At 43.2% G+C, this 17,971-nt stretch overlaps 1 protein-coding gene across 1 annotated transcript in view; it reads right to left on the bottom strand.

The window, feature by feature from the left end:
- Positions 1-17,971, bottom strand: part of LOC311491980 (F-BAR and double SH3 domains protein 1-like) — a gene marked incomplete at its 5' end in the record, with an annotated part of 107,086 nt that overhangs the window by 33,709 nt on the left and 55,406 nt on the right. Inside the window, 2 exons of the mRNA XM_084550075.1 lie at positions 4,184-4,306; positions 4,755-4,910. Coding sequence (XP_084406201.1) covers positions 4,184-4,306; positions 4,755-4,910 — 279 coding nt within the window. The remainder of the gene's footprint in view (positions 1-4,183; positions 4,307-4,754; positions 4,911-17,971) is intronic.

Here is a 17,971-nt window from a genome sequence, read left to right as displayed (position 1 = left end):
GGCCATTCCCCTCAACCCATAGGACCCAAAGACCCCCAATAGGAACATTCTGTTGCCAGACACCATTGCACACCCTCAGAAGACAGATGTTCATTCTCTGATGAGTCACAACTGTTTTGGATTCAGATAGTAAATTATAGATAATAAATCTCAACACATCTTAACAATTAAACAATTTAACAATTTAAACAATTTCTCCCTTTCTCCGTGTCACTCATCATTTTTCTAAACAAATTCCGGCTCAGTCATCTGTTTCTCTCCCTTTGCTTTTCTACATGCTTTGTTATCTTTCTACTACTTTCTATAACTTTTTCATCTGTCTTTAGAGTTGCAACGTTTACCACTTGTAATGCATACACTTGACTGGCTGAGTAGTATCACATGGGATGGTCTAACTTGCAAGCAATTGGTCTGTTTGTTTCCTCATCCACTAAACCCCTAGCGTAAAGACTACAAAAGCTGCACTGGTTAAAATAGAATGTCCTCAACTAATTAGGGGTCCATGCAAACGAAGTTGCAGGATCCTTATTGTTTTTCTTCCGATTGTTAGGGGTCCATGCAAACGAAGTTGCAGGATCCCCGTTGTTTTTCATCTTATATTGCTTCGCCTTAATGTCTGCCCAGGACAAACTGCAAGGGCGAAAGGCATCAAACCTGGTAACTTGCTAGAAATCCTGCCATTCCACTTTGCCAAGGTGACAATACACATGCCTACAGCTAGGTGGCGCTATAATAAGTAAATTACATTTTGGCTCATATCTCGAGAACCGTGTGCCCCAGAAACTAAATTATTTCACCCTCTGATTCCTTATATAGCACTGGTTCTAATGGACTAGGCCACGCCCATTTCCGCCTGACATTTTTTTCCCGCCATTTTGAAAAAATTGCACCTCAAAGCAAAATCAACTCTTTCTAGCCCGTTCATCCAATTCTCACCAAACTTGGCATGTACCATTTATGGACAAAGATAATGAAAAGTTCTGAAAAGAACTTTAGCAGGGTTATTGATTATGAAGTTAATGGCTAATTATTTTTTATGGCATGCAACAGTATAACTGAAAAGCTAATATTTTGTGAAGTATATACCCAAACTTAATCAAACTTCACATCATTGATAATACATGATTCTGTACAAGCACCCCAACTTTTGTGACCCTTGGTCTCTAGGGGGCACTACAAAGGCAACATTTCAATATCTCACAAACTGCAATAGCTAACTTCATGAAATTTGGCATACACATTCTGTAACATATTGTGTAGATGCCCATCAAGTTGTGTGACATTATGTCTACAGGGGGCGCTACAGGTGACACAGAAACATTTCATAGCTTTAAGGCCTATAACTTCTGAAGTATTCACCCAATCATTATGAAACTTAGCAACAGTTCATAATATGATTGCATACAATTGTAGGGGAACCAGTCGTCCTCTCAATTCTCCCCCTCTTTGGAATTTAAATTTACGAAGTTGTTTTGCAGAAGAACTCTTCTAACAGATCAACCTTTTACACCTTAGCCATAAATGTGCCATGTCCAGATGCTGGACAGACCCATGCTATCGGACCTCCCTAAATGCTGCGGACGTCATCTGAGCCAAAAAGACAGATTTACACTTCTTGTGGAATTTCCCACTCTTGTTTCTTGACTAATTAGTTCTGAATCGAAAGAACATCAACACGATGTCAGGAACTACAAAGAATGAATTGACTCCTTTTGACTTCATAAGGACAAAGTCTAGAAACCTTAATGTTATGTTCAATTATGTTTTAAACTTGTGATGTACTAATTTTCCTTTTTCAGAGACATACACGCAAACATGCTTTTCACAGGTTTTTGCTCTTCCCCTCTCCGAGTGTGACCGAGAGAGTGGAACACAGATAAGCAGGTCGTAAATAACTTTCTTTCCCCAGAACCAGACTCTGATCTGCATTTCTCCTCTCTAAAAGAGCCTAAGTTTGATAATATGACTATCGAAAATGTAATAACCTGGTAAGTTATATATTATTGTTCAGGAAGTGCTTACGATTACAATGAGACGATTTTGATCCTTGTACGATAATGCTAGCCCAAATTCACATAATTTGTCACAGTAAGGATGGATCAACATTGCCATCAAGTGGCTACCTTTAAAAGTATTTTCTCTCTTTTAATCAATTGTTGAAGTTAAAGAATGTTGAAACTAAGGTATGTTCTTATACTAATAGTAGCTATTAGTTGAAATCATAACTATTGGAATTCTTATTTTAGAAACCTCAACCTTTTTGTTATTAGCAAAATGTCACTGTAAAGAGAACTTGAGTTTATTAATTTATTGATGCTTTTGAGTTATTTTGATGTGGTCATTCTGATACGTCATCTTGTCATGTTGTAATGTTGAGTGTTGTCGCATACGAAAAACATTGCTAACGAGTCATGATGAGTGATGGAATGATTCAATTTAGTAATATAAAATAGGTTAAGAAGATCAGGCAATAAGACATCTCGAAACAAAGGAGAAGGCGTTCTCTTCTCTTTCCGTGCGAAGAAAATAGAAACCCGATCCAAACACGCCCTGAATAATTAACTCATAAAACCAGAGAGACGCTCCTATTTCTCCGTTCTTTCTCCGCTCTTTCTCCGGACTTATATACTTTCAGACTTCTTTGCACTTTCTCCGGACTTTTGCACTTTCCACTTTCCATTCACGTTTACTTTTATTTTAGTTTTCTTCTTTACGTACTTAGTCATGTTTGTACTTAGTAACTTTAAGAACAACTTGAATATTGACAATACGGTCCTTTTCAAGCTCTGTTTGTTTCTCGTCGGATGTTTTTCCCGACGTACGATTTTTATAGTGACTTAAATATTTTTCTAGCTTCATTTTTATACTCTACGAACCGAAGTAGGCTACTAATCAACATCGTTTATAAGTTAGCCAGCGTAGTCAGCTGGGATATCAGAGAAAGACCCAATCTCTTCGACGGATCAAGAAACCAAGAAGCTGTTGCCATAGCAACGACATCAAGAAGACGTGACGATCCAACTTCTTTCTTCAAACACAAAGACATTGCCAAGTGTCATCTGCCTTTGACTGAACACCTACAACGCTCTCAAGCAAAGCTGGGTGTTGGAGTTGCAGATCAAGCAACAAGTCCTATCTATTGGTCCCAGAGAGACCTGCATCAGCCGTGCCGCTTCGTCACCATCTCGTCACACCGACGCTCCGCCATCACCGACGCCGAGAAGACTCTACGGAAAAGTAGGCTGAATCGTTCCTACCACTTAAGACAAAGAGTTGGTGTCACTACTTTGAAACTCCCTACTAACATCTTTTAGAGAAGATTGATTAGATTAGATATCAAATCCATTCCCTTTAGTTTAGGACTTAAACATCTCCATCTCTCACCATCGCTCCAGAAATTATTTCATACCTTATTATATTCGTTCATTTGATTACACTCCTATATTCTATTAGTCCCTCATTTATTCATAGTTGTCACTTTATTAAATAAATATTTGTTCACACTTAAGAAGTTGTTTGTGATGTTATTTTACGGCAGAGAATGACTGGTACAAATTGTAGTAAAGGATTCACTCCTTCAGATATGCAAATTATTTAATTGAGACTGATAAATTGATTTGAACCGTGTTCTTCCTACGATAACAGGAGGTGGTGCCCTAACGAGACATTTAAAAAGGTGTAGACTACCCTACACAATCATGCCAAGTTTTGTGAAATTCAGGTTGTAGCAGGCGCTACAACAACTACATGTTTATATCTCACAAACCACCAGTCAGCCAAAGGATTCCTCTGCAGACACTTTGCCTCCTTTCAGGCCGTGTCCGACCTGCTTATGTCTCTGCGTCCCGCTCGGGGACGACTTCGCCACGGCATGGACCCCTTTATGATTGCTTGCGATCATCTAGTTTTGATTTAATTTTTATCAACTTTTGGTTTAGAGTGCGATTTTCCTTTCTCAAGTGACAACCTGATGGGAAACATATCAGCTAAATGTGTTTTCTGCGGATTAAATCGGTTAAACCAATTAAAGCTCGACTGACAATTCATTAAACCACCTAGTGAAGCAAATGAAAGTTTGCTGAAGTTTAGCTGTTGAAATACTCTAAGTGAAACTCATGACAAACTAAGATAACATTTTGCGATAGTGTGTAACAGCAGGCCTAACTATTTTAGTGATCACTACCTGGTAAATAACTCTGCAGGCTGCAGGGTAAACACAGCCTCCAGATGCTGACACTGAATCTGCAAAGATGTCATCGTTCTCATCCTTGTAGTCCTCAAACTCAGTCAGCTCAAACTCATCCTCCTGGGTAGACATACAATTAACACATAAAGGCATCACATTATGAAAAAGACAATACGGCTCCTTCTTGGTATGGTTCCCCTTTCACATTCCACTATTCTTTATTTATGTTAACTGGAAAGGTTAACAGGCCTTCCAAAAAACATCAAAAGGACATCAGTGAGTCTCACTATTGCATTAGGTGATCTGTCTGCACAACAGTAAAGTAACCAGGCTTTTTTATTTGTGTGTTTTTTGTGTGTTTATTTTATGTTTTCAGAATGAAATATGGGGCCTGGGACTGAAAGCCACAAACTACATTCATTTATTTCCAAAAACACAAATACAGGATATTCCCAGCATTGCCGCACTTTATGGTTAGAGTTAGAGTAAGCGAAGACTCAAGAAAATTAACATTAGCCAATATAATGTCTTCATAACCCTGTGTGTGTTTGACTACGCGTTTGCATACTGAAAAGTCCTCAGTAGACTTTCTCTGTTCACTGAGGCGTCTCTCTCTCTCCAGCTCCTCCTCTGCCTGGTCCATGGCCTTGTGAAGCCACTGTTCAGTTCCTGGGATGCTCTCTGACAGGAGAGAGAGACGAGCTTCTTCCTTCACCTTGCTTAGCTGTAACACCAAGACATAGTTAGGCACTCATGTTCTGAATAAGTCCTCCACAACATTATATGAATAACTTTGCACTCTGTATAAAGTCTAAAGCGGGCGGCACAGTGGTGAGGTGGTTAGCACTGATGCCTTACAGCGAGAAAGTCCTGGGTTTGAATCCATGGGCTGACTGGGCCTTTCTGTGTGGAGTTTGCATGTTCTAAAGTCTAAAGCTTTTATTTGACTAGAAGGCTGAGTAAATACGTTTTATGGGTTTCAGAGAGAAAAATCATACTCAGTTTGAATAATACAGTTAAATCTTAATGCTTTCTGAGACTATTATATATTCATTCATTCATTCTTTCATTCATTCTTCTTCTGTAACCGCTTGTCCTGTGAAGGGTTGCGAGGGGCTGGAGCCTATCCCAGCTGTCATCGGGTGAGAGGTGGGGTACACCCTGGACAGGTCGTCAGTCTATCGCAGGGCTAACACAGAGAGACAGACAACCATTCACACTAACGTGCACACCTACGGCCAATTTAGAATCACCAATGAATCTAACAAGCATGTCTTTGGATGGTGGGAGGAAGCCGGAGTACCTGGAGAAAACCGATGGAGACACAGGAAGAACATGCAAACTCCACACAGAAAGGCCCAGTCGAGAATATTACATATAAATATCACAAACAAATGCGTATAGAAGTCAAGGAAAACTAACTTCCTTATAAAGCCCTCACACGTCCAAGCTTTTTCTTTTGGTACGTTGCAAAAGAATTGTGCAAAATGTGAAGGAAACTAAAATTCCTGCAATAAAACACATAAAGGAGAAGTCATAAATCAGATTTAAAAAAAACAATATATTGTAAAATATGCAGAGTCTGGTGCACTGTAGATGGTCTACGTGTTAAACACAACCGCATGCTGCTCTGCTCTGAACTGGAAAGTCCATGTGGTTTTTTTTTTGTTTGTTTTTTTTCGCAGGTTCGTGTCAGAGCCTTGCAAACAGGTGCATGAAGACACTTGCATCTGTGTTGGGCAGGAAGGTTGAAACTCTCTATTCTAAGAAATATGGGCATTGAGTATCCACAGTCACACACTTAGGTTTCAACCTACAGTAAATTGCCACTGTTGGTGATACATTTGCAAAAATGATTTGATACAATCATGCCAACACAGAGCATAATCTCAAAGGACGTTGTCAACTTTTCATCACAAAATGAGATTTTAAGAGAAAAGGAAGGTGCAGTCTAATTTTACATTCCTTCAAGCAGTATGTTTCATCACTGAGGAGGAAAATGCCAACACACAATTTCCACTTTCAAAAAAATAATTTTTTTAAATATATTGTACTATTGTTAAATAACATATAACTTAGGTTCAGGAGGAAGTCCGTCCCTCAAACATCCAATAACCCGCTTGTACCTACGTAGGCGCATAGACTAACCCATAGACTGTATAAATACGGACAACAGAACTGCTCCTCAGATGTGAAGCCAAGGCGAATAGAGCACCCCCCTGTGACTGGCTACACTATAGGTCATAAGCTCCACCTCCTCCATGTCAGTGAATAGGATGTGGGCAAAACTGAAACATTCAAATACAGTCAAATACATTTTCTTCTTGGATGGTTTCTGTCATTTTAGTTAGTTAATATAATGTTGATCCATATCCACGCAAACGTATCAATTTTTGGTATAAGTTTTGTTTTAGTTATTTGTCACTAGAAACAAGATGTGACATAATGGCGGCTACCAATTGTCATGCCAACCTCTCCGTAAAGCGGTCCCAGGGGAACATGAGAGTTGAAAAAGAAAAAAACGCCCCACTATTTGAGAAATACTGGTATAATCCAACATTTCCTTGTAACTGGTAGAGGTACAGCAGAGCTTAGTATTAAATAAACGAAAACACGAGTGAGTCTGAGTGACTCTCAGCGTGGTAAAAATGATTATATATTTTTATTTTTATGTTATAGGGATAATACAGGCCCTTTTCTACCAGACACTGAAAAAAGAGACTTATTTCACCATGATGACGATGATGATGACAGCCAGGGCATCTTAAGTAAGACAGTCATTTGATTCAAATTAAACTACATATTAAAAAATAATTATTTTTTTTCTTTAATGCAAGACACCCCTGAAGTAGTGCCAACTACATCCACCGTAACAGTGCAGAATGGTTAGTTAAACAATCTTGTCCTACTTTACCTTTAAAAACTGCATGTGTGTAAATAAAAGGCCACACTTTATTTTTCTGTTTATAGCATTTCCTTCTCAGACCTTAGCCTGGCCAGTGCTTGACTTTGCTGATGGTAAACTACGATATGTGAATTATGTCACACCCACGCACACAGGTCATGCTCTCTTTCTCTCTCTCTTTAGAATTTATTCTGGAAGGTATGTGTGTATCTATGGCATAACACTATGTCTGTAATCACGTAACCAAACTGTAGTTAGAGGGGAAAAAGGACACAGCCATATGATTGTGACCGATAAATTACCTGCATGAAACTGGCCACAGAAAGCACCCAAGAAAACAGGTACAAGCAAACAGGCAACATAGAGATTAGGGACAGATTAGGGACAGAAAGGCCTCCATCCAGATCATGCATGGACGTAGGGTAGTGCAGGTGTTTTTTAAAAAAGCCACCAGGAAGATGAGGTGAAAACAACTGTGACACATCGTGGATATATATTGTGCTAGAAAGAAGACCTTATATGGTAGGAAAAGACACAGTTATTTCCAGAAAGGGGGCTGTGTCCAACCCCTGTATGTAAATGAAGCACAAAGGTATATAAACAGTTGCACAACACCACAAAATCAGTCTGAACTCGCATGGCACCCAGAATCAGACTCGAGTTTGTATCTTTTTAATAAACTCTGCCTGCATCAGACTTTGACTTCTCCAGTGATTCTTCTGGACTTTGAAGATACACCAGCCCAGTAACTCATCTTTTTCTTTGACATAAATAAGCAAAGGTCAGCCAGGAGTGGATCAGCATCTGAACGTCTTCACCTGGGTGGATCAACACGTATTTCAGTGGCCACGACAATTGACATGGTAAGCGGAAATTTTATACTGCACAAATTTAAGTGTGTCTGAGCATGCTTTCCTCACGGGTGAGGATGTTTTGGTAATTGATTATCTAATAATTTGATTAATTAAAAGAGTAAAATTAATAATCTAATTAAAGGAAACAAATCACTGGACGAACCAAGTTGACAATAACTGGTCGAGGTTTGATGCATGCTATGGGATCATGCACCATGGAGAGGAAGGTATGAATGATGAAAAAGAAATGAATGGTGTCGTATTCCAACAGGCTAGCCCCGCGAGTTAGCTCGCGGCTAGCCCCGCTAGCTCGCTAACATACATGAGCTATGCTGGAAGGCTAGCCGCCGGCTAAGTCATTGGTCGGCTAATAGTTAACATATATTAGCAGTGCAACTATGTTGGGCACAAACACTTAACATCTATCTAATAATGCAAGGAGCGTCTGTCTGTGTGTCACTCTGTTGGTTTGTTTGTTTGTTTGTCCGTTCCACGCATAACTCAAATTTGCTATGTATCTTCCCAACGGTTCCCGGGAGTGCAGTGCAAAGTTTCGTGGTTTTTGGACCATAAACACTAAAGATATCGTTAAAACAAGCATTTACTCATTTACCGTTCTTCTGCTCCGTCTGACTGTAGCCACTCCCCCTGTCACTGTTGCCTAGAGACAGACACCACACACAGCGCTGCTCACATAACCCGCGCCTTTTAAAAATGTCCTCTACACCCCGATACTCCTCAAAAAACGTTCTTCATCCCCAATCATCTTCTGAGACTGATACGGTATGGGACATGTTATGTTATGTTATGAGAGGAAGAGGCGGAGCATGCGCACAAATCTTGAGCACTGTTTACAAATCGGCTTTAGAAGAAACCAAACTCAAGGAGAAATGATATTTTGCCCTGGTAACCCTAATAGGCTCAATATCTTCTCCGACAGGAAAACTAGCATGTAGTCCGCCATCTATCTATAAATCAAGAAGCGTCTGTGTGTGTGTGTGTGTGTGTGTCTGTGGCACGCATATCTCGCGAACCGTTGGCCCGATTGATTTGAAACTGGGCAGGTGTCTCGCTACGGGCACGAAGATGTGCATTGCTAAGTTTGACGTTGTTTGGATAAGAAATGTAAAATATATCGGTAAAATAGGTTTTCTCCGCTCTAATATTTCCACTAATCCTCATACACAGCACCTGTAGGCTCCCACTATAGGAATACATACTTCCGACGGGCACTGCACTAGTATAGATAATTCTAGAAATCCCAACTGAGGGGGGAGAGAGAGGGGTGGTGGGAGGTCATGGAGTCGTGTTCTGCCACCCTAGTCCTGTAATGGGTTGAGGGGGTCATAATGTTTTGGCAGTCTATTACTGTAATGCTAAAATGGAGGGGGGGGGGGGGGGGTCATAGTGTCAGATTCTGCCACCCTACTATAGTCCTGTAATGGGTTGAGGGGGTCATAATGTTTTGGCAGATCGTCTCCCTCTGTCTCCCTCAGCCAGTTGAAAAGTGTGTGGTAAATCATCATACTATATCACATCACTCTGCAACAAAGTGACTGGATGGGTGTGAGTTTGATGTCATGCATCTTGGAGGGGGGGAGAGAGAGGAGGGAAAGGAGGGAGGGGAGAGAGAGGAGGGAGGGAGGGAGGAAGGTAGAGAGAGGAGGGAGGGGGGGAGGAAGGTAGAGAGAGAAGGGAGGGAGAGGAGGAAGGGAGGGAGAGAGGGAGAAAGAGGGGGGAGGGAGGGAGGGAGAGAGGGGGGGAGGGAGAGAGGAGGGAGGGGGGGGAGGGAGAGAGAGGAGGGAGGGAGGGAGGGAGGGGGGGGGGGTCATGGGGTGCTCAGCCTCCCTACTGTAACAGTCTGAGAGTCCCTAATGTTTTGTCAGTCTGTGTCTGTAATGCTATAGTGGGAGGGGAGGTGGGGGGGTTGGAGTGGGGGGGTCATAGTGTCAGGTTCTGGCCCCCTGCAGCACTGGAAGGGGTAGTTTTAATGTTTTGGCAGATCCTGTTATCCACTCAGAACCCTTTTCCCTCCACTTTCTGTGTGCACCTGTGCTGAGTCTGCTCGTCAGGATTGGTCATAATGTTTTGGCACTCTGTGTCTGTGTGAATGTGCTCCTCTTCTGCTGCGTGTGTAAGCTCGTTAGGGTCCGGTTGTCATGGCTACCAGGGCCACCTGCTGTTTGAAGTCTCCTTCTGACTCTCACCTCTGCCTGAGTGAGAAGGAGGTCCAAAAAAACTGGACCCTAGGATTTGCCCTCCGAACAAATGCTCATAAATGAAAAACTACAAGTCCTATCGGGAAAACGAACACATTGTGAGCGTCAACCGAGGGTTTTCTACAATTTAGTGTTGTTCCCACGCGCCTACTGCGAAAATTGTGGCCGTAGTCGTTTTAGAAACAAAATATGCGACACGAAAAATTGTCAAAAAATCGCTCTCGCTTTTCACATACACACACATGGGGAAAAATTCGAAAACTGGTGGGCGCACTCCTCGCTCGGAGGAGCCTCCGGTCCAAACCGTACATCCCACACAAATCAAACCCACACCATCTGAAAGCCAACAAAAATCCCTACGTTTTTACGTATTTTTTATCTCTGTACCTCAAAAACTGTGGCCACAGGATCAGAGAGAAACTTTTTTTTTTAGAATTTCGAAGAAAATCTGAAGTTAGAGTGAGGGTTAGAGTGGGCCATAGAGATCCATTATAAACGATAATTTCTGACGTTTTTTCCAAAATTTCTCCAAAACGTAAACTGCGACCCTGACCAAACCGTAAAAGGTATCGAAACGCCGTTTTTAGGAAAAGAAAGCCCCACTTCCCGTGCCTCGTACAAACTTCCAATCATTTTTCTACTCCGAAGCACGGCCGAGTAATCGCTCGGCAAAGCGAAGCTTGACATTTTGGAATGTTGCCGCTTTTTTCGGGCTTCTCCATTCATTTCAATGGGCCAAAATGCCCGCTTTTTGCCCGATTATTCTCGCCCCGTTGGAAGAATCGCTTAGAAAAGTCATAGCACACTTGTCCCGATCAAGGCGCACGTCTGGATATACAATTTATCTACTTTGCTCCAAAACTCTGGGAGGAGTAGCGAACCGAAAAATTACGGAAGAAGGCGGAAGAAAATTAAACGCGAGCAATAGTAATATATGTGCCATGCACAGGCAGGCGCAGCTAGGCTAGGCACAGATAATGATAGGAGAGTTAAGCTGGCTTAGCTTCGGTGGTTACTGCTTGAAAAAGGATCTTCGAGAACCTCCAGTATAAACCAAGGTCTGCTCGGGCGGTTGCTGTAAAGACAGCACATAAGGCCCAAATCGCTGTGGATACCGGGGGGGGGATAGATAGAGGGGAAGGTCTGCACTGGCAGCTGATTAAGTGTATTGGGGGCTGTGGTCGCCACGCTGGCGTAGTTTTGTGGATACTGGTCTTTCTTAACGAAATTAGACGACTGGGTGTTGGCTGATTTCAAGTAGGGGGACGTCTGAATGGGAAAAGCTGAAACGTTGGGATCCTGTGTACATAGCAAATATAATATAAACTAGAAAATTCCTGCGGAAATTTTGACTGTGCCGATGATGCTGCCAGTTTCAAATGTGCGTGGTAAATCATCATATTATATCACATCACTCGGCAACAAAGTGACTGGATGGGTGTGAGTTTGATGTCATGCATGTTGGAGGGGGGGGAGAGAGAGGAAGGAGAGGAGGGAGGGAGAGAGAGGAGGGAGCTAGAGGAGGGAGGGAGGGAGGGAGGGAGAGAGAGGAGGGAGAGGGGGGAGGAGGGGGAGAGAGAGGAGGGAGGAAGGGAGAGAGAGGAGGGAGGGAGGGAGAGGAGAGAGAGACAGGAGGGAGGAAGGGGAGAGAGAGGAGGGAGAGGAGGGAGGGATAGAGAGGAGAGAGCGAGGGAGGGAGGGGGGGGAGGGAAGGGGGGGGGGGGGGGAGGGCATGGAGTGCTCTGCCTCCCCATTGTAATAGTCTGAGAGTCCCTAATGTTTTGTCAGTCTCTGTCTGTAATGCTATAGTGAGAGGGGAGGTGGGGGGGTTGGAGGGGGGGGGGGGGGGGGGGGGGGGTCATAGTGTCAGGTTCTGGAGCTATACGCAGACAAATAGACATGTCAAATAATGTTATGTAACATACTTAATATAACTCTTATGAGTGTTCAACAGCTCATTATTTATTTAATTAAAAACATCATATTATATTAAAGTACTCCAATTATATATAAAATGTCATTAATGTTGTTACAAGCCATAAATGTTTCCTACTTTATGTGGTGGAATAATATTTTTCAGTTTGACACAGTTTTATTTAAAAATATCTTCCCTTTAAATTGTAAAACTTCAACATTATTACTGTGATAAGCTCCCGCTAGCAACGCAGCGAATTAGCAGGCGTCTAACCCCACTAGCCTCCGCGTTAGCTCACGGCTAACTGCCGCGGCTAACTCACGGTTAAGTCCCGCGGGTCTGCGGTTAAATCCCGGTTAGCTCGCGGTTAACTCGAGGCTAGCTCGCGGTTAGCTCGAGGCTAACTCCGCGTTTGAGTCCGCGGCGGTTAGCTAGCGGCTAGCTCCGCTAGCTCGCTAACATACATGAGCTATGCTGGAAGGCTAGCCTAAGGCTAAAACATTGGGCGGCTAGTAGTTAACTTCTATTAACAGTTCAGCTATGTTGGGCACAAACACTTAACATACAAATAATTCTAGAAACTCACTACCTAATAAAGTGATAGCACCAACAGAGGAGTGAGAGAGAGAAGGGGGGGGGGGGGGGGGGGGGCGGTCATGGGGTGTTCTGCATCCCTACTGTAGTGAATATAATGTAATGGCTACCAGGCCTAGCAGCTGTGTGAAAGCACCAACAGAGGAGGGAGGGAGGGAGGGAGAGGAGTGGGGTGTGTGTGTGTGTGTGTGGGGGGGGGGGGTCATGGAGTGGTCTGCCTCCCCATTGTAATAGGCTGAGAGTCCCTAATGTTTTGTCAGTCTGTGTCTGTAATGCTATAGTGTGGGGGGGGGGGTTGGAGTGGGGGGGTCATAGTGTCAGGTTCTGGCCCCCTACAGTATTGGAAGGGGTAGTTCTAATGTATTGGCAGATCCTGTTATCCACTGAGAACCCTTTTCCCTCCACTTTCTGTGTGCACCTGTGCTGAGCCTGGTCGTCAGGGCCGTTGCCACGCCGACGACAACGCGCACATGATATTCTATATGTTATACTCCCTTCTCTCCTGCACCCTAGGATTTGCCCTCAGAACAAATGCTCATAAATCAAAAACTACAAGTCCTATCGAGAAAACGAACACATTGTGAGCGTCAGCCAAGGGTTCTCTACAATTTAGTGTTGTTCCCACGCGCGTACTGCCAAAATTGTGGCCGCAGTCGTTTTAGAAAAAAAAAGTATGCGACGAGAAAAATTGTCGAAAAATCCCCCTCGCTTTCCACATACACACACATGGAGAAAAATTCGAAACTGATCGGTGCACTCCTCGCTCGGAGGAGCCTGCAGCCCAAACCGTACGTCCCACACAAATAAAACCCACACCATCTGAAAGCCAACAAAAATCCCTACGTTTTTACGTATTTTTTATCTCTGTACCTCAAAAACTGTGGCCACCCCGTAACATTGAACCATTTTTTTTTCTGAATTTCGACGAAACTCTGAAGTTAGAGTGAGCGCCAGAGTGCGCCCATAGAGAACCATTATAAACGATAATTTCTGACGTTTTTTCCAAATTTCTCCAAAACGTAAACTGCGACCCTGACCAAACCGTAAAAGGTATCGAAACGCCGTTTTCAGAATAAAAAAGCTACACTTCCCGTGCCTCGTACAACTTCCAAGCATTTTTCTACTCCGAAGCACGGCCGAGTAATCGCTCGGCAAAGCGAAGCTTGACATTTTGGAATGTTGCCGCTTTTTTCGGGCTTCTCCATTCATTTCAATGGGCCAAACGCCCGCTTTTTGCCCGATTATTCTCGCCCCGTTGGAAGAATCGCTTAGGAAAGTCATAGCACACTTGTCCCGATCAAGGCGCACGTCTGGATATACAATTTGTCTATTTTTCTTAAGAACTCTGGGAGGAGTAGCGAACCGAAAAATTACGGAAGATAAATAAGAATAATAAACGCGAGCAATAGTAATATATGTGCCATGCACAGGCAGGCTGCGCCTGCTAGTGCATCGGCACAGATAACTAGAAAATTCCTGCAGAAATTTTGACTGTGCCGATGATGCTGACGTCCAGTTTCAAGTGTGCGTGGTGACTGTCTGCCCTAAAGGCCTGGCTGACAGAGAGGGAGGGAGAGAGCCCACAATGCCGCGAATTAGCCGGCGGCTATCCCCGCTAGCCTCCGCGGTTAACTCCCGCTAGCCTCCATGTTAGCTCCCGCGGGTCCGTGTTTAACTCCCGGTTGTCTTGCGGTTAACTCCCGGTTAACTCACGGTTAGCTCGCAGCTAGCTCAGCGGTTGAGTCCGCGGCGGTTAGCTAGCGGCTAGCTCCGCTAGCTCACTAACCTACATGAGCTATGCTGGAAGGCTAGCCTAAGGCTAAAACATTGGGCGGCTAGTAGTTAACTTCTATTAACAATTCAGCTATGTTGGGCACAAACACTTAACATATAAATAATTCTAGAAATTCACTTCCCTAATAAAGTGAAGGAAACATGTCAGGGATATTCTGTCAGGAGTTACAGCAAAGAGGCCGGATATAATTATCTGTGCAGGCAGGCGCAGCCTGCCTGTGCATGGCACATATATTACTATTGCTCGCGTTTATTATTCTTCCTCTTCTGACCACTTTTTTCGGTTCGCTTCTCTCCCAGAGTTCTTAAAAAAAATAGACAAATTGTATATCCAGACGTGCGCCTTAATCGGGACAAGTGTGCTATGACTTTTCTAAGCGATTCTTCCAACGGGGCGAGAATAATCGGGCAAAAAGCGGGCGTTTTGGCCCATTGAAATGAATGGAGAAGCCCGAAAAAAGCGGCAACATTCCAAAATGTCGAGCTTCGCTTTGTCGAGCGATTACTCGACCGTGCTTCGGAGTAGAAAAATTATTGGAAGTTTGTACGAGGCACGGGAAGTGTAGCTTTTTAGTCCTGAAAACGGCGTTTCGATACCTTTTACGGTTTGGTCAGGGTCGCAGTTTACGTTTTGGAGAAATTTTGGAAAAAACGTCAGAAATTATCGTTTATAATGGATCCCTATGGCCCACTCTAACCGTCACTCTAACTTCAGATTTTCTTCGAAATTCTAAAAAAAAAAGTTTCTCTCTGATCCTGTGGCCACAGTTTTTGAGGTACAGAGATAAAAAAATACGTAAAAACGTAGGGATTTTTGTTGGCTTTCAGATGGTGTGGGTTTTATTTGTGTGGGACGTACGGTTTGGGCTGGAGGTTCCTCCGAGCGAGGAGTGCGCCGATCAGTTTTCAAATTTTTCCCCATGTGTGTGTATGTGGAAAGCGAGAGGGATTTTTCGACGATTTTTCGAGTCGCATATTTTTTTTTCTAAAACGACTACGGCCACAATTTTCGCAGTAGGCGCGTGGGAACAACACTAAATTGTAGAAAAACCCTCGGCTGACGCTCACAATGTGTTCGTTTTCCCGATAGGACTTGTAGTTTTTGATTTATGAGCATTTGTTCGGAGGGCAAATCCTAGGGTCCAGTTTTTTTGGACCTCCTTCTCACTCAGGCAGAGGTGAGAGGCAGAAGGAGACTCCAGCAGCAGGTGACCCTGGTAGCCATGACAACCAGACCCTAACGAGCTGACACACGCAGCAGAAGAGGAGCACATTCACACAGACACAGAGTGCCAAAACATTATGACCAATCCTGACGAGCAGACTCAGCACAGGTGCACACAGAAAGTGGAGGGAAAAGGGTTCTCAGTGGATAACAGGATCTGCCAAAACATTAAAACCCCTCAAACCATTACTGCAGTACTGTAGGGGGCCAGAACCTGACACTATGACCCCCCCACTCCAACCCCCCCCCCCACTATAGCATTACAGACACAGACTGCCAAAACATTATGACCCCTCAACCCATTACAGGACTATAGTAGGGAGCCAGAACCTGACACTATGACCCCCCCCCACTCCAACCCCCCCACCTCCCCTCCCACTATGGGAATGGCTAGGCGCTACGTCATCATGCCCAAAAAAGCCACTTCCGTGTCCATTCGCTAATATTCTAACGGTTACGGTGCTCTGTCAAACTGGACTACAACGGCATTAAAATGGTGCAGATCTCTTATTACCGATTTCCCTCGACGAAAAAGAGATGGCTGAAGTTACGGTAAGTTGGATCTCAAATGATGAACATTAATAATAATAACAAAAATAATAATAACCGGCTAACGTTACTAGCTTACTGTTATTTTGATTAGACTATACCCAATTATTTCACATTTAAACACAATATCTAAATAAATAATAATATATTTAAATACCACCAGCCATCTCATCTTCAGCAGAATTTACATGCACAAAACTATCCTGTTTTATTCTTATCTAATGTATGTTGGGAAAGTTACTAGCGAGCTAACGTTACTAGTTACTAGTAGTACCTAGCTAGTAACGTTAGCTCGCTAGTAATCGATAGCCGGTTATTATTATTATTTTTGTTATTAATGTTCATCATTTGAGATCCAACTTACCGTATCAACTTCTTCTCTTTTTCGTCGAGGGGAAATCGGTAATAAGAGATCGTTTTGTTCACGTCGTTTCTGTTATTGCAACACGGGACACAGCACTGCACCATTTTAATGCCGTTTATTTTAACTATTTCGTGTATTGAATTGTGTTTTATTTTAAACAATTTGTACGGTGACCTTGAGTGTCGTGAAGGGCGCCTATTCGTGTATTGAATTGTGTTTTATTTTAAACAATTTGTACGGTGACCTTGAGTGTCCGTGAAGGGCGCCTATAAATATAATGTATTATTATTATTATTATTATTATTTAGTCCAGTTTGACAGAGCACCGTAACCGTTAGAATATTAGCGAATGGACACGGAAGTGGCTTTTTTGGGCATGATGACGTCACACTAGCCATTCCCATAGCATTACAGACACAGACTGACAAAAACATTAGGGACTCTCAGACTGTTACAATGGGGAGGGCAGAACACTCCATGACCCCCCCCTCCCCCCTCCTCTCTCTCTCTCTCTCCCCCCCCCTTCTTTCTCTCTCTCTCTCTCTCTCTCTCCCCCCCCCCCCCCCTCCTCTGTTGTGTGCTATCACTTTATTAGGTAAGTGAGTTTCTAGAATTATTTATATGTTAAGTGTTTGTGCCCAACATAGCTGAACTGTTAATAGAAGTTAACTACTAGCCGCCCAATGTTTTAGCCTTAGGCTAGCCTTCCAGCATAGCTCATGTATGTTAGCGAGCTAGCGGAGCTAGCCGCTAGCTAACCGCCGCGGACTAAACCGCGGAGTTAGCCTCGAGCTAACCGCGAGCTAGCCTCGAGCTAACCGCGAGCTAGCCTCGAGTTAACCGCAAGCTAACCGGGATTTAACCGCGAGCTAACCGGGATTTAACCGCGGACCCGCGGGACTTAACCGCGAGTTAGCCGCGGGAGTTAGCCGCGAGCTAACGCGGAGGCTAGTGGGGTTAGCCACTAAAACTGTGTCAAACTGAAAAATATATTATTCCACCACATAAAGTAGGAAACGTTTATGGCTTGTAACAACATTAATGACAGTATATATATATGATTGGAGTAATTTAATATAATATGATGTTTTTAATTAAATAAATAATGAGCTGTTGAACACTCATAAGAGTTATATTAAGTATGTTACATAACATTATTTGACATGTCTATTTGTCTGCGTATAGTTTTCCTCCAGCTGATCCAGACAGACTGCAGTGACGTCCAACATGAGACAAAGAGCTGGACTCGCAGGACAATTTGAAGGTCTTCACTTCATCGCTGATTCCTTGTTACAGCCTGGATGTGTTAAGTAGAATACTGATGTTTTTCTAACTGTAAGACTGTGCCGTAAACTGTTAAACTATT

Source organism: Chelon labrosus (genome assembly GCF_963514085.1).
Source record: "Chelon labrosus genome assembly, chromosome: 8".
Lineage (NCBI taxonomy): Eukaryota > Metazoa > Chordata > Actinopteri > Mugiliformes > Mugilidae > Chelon > Chelon labrosus.
Note: the sequence above shows the minus strand (reverse complement) of the source record. Positions and strands in the feature narration are given on the sequence as shown.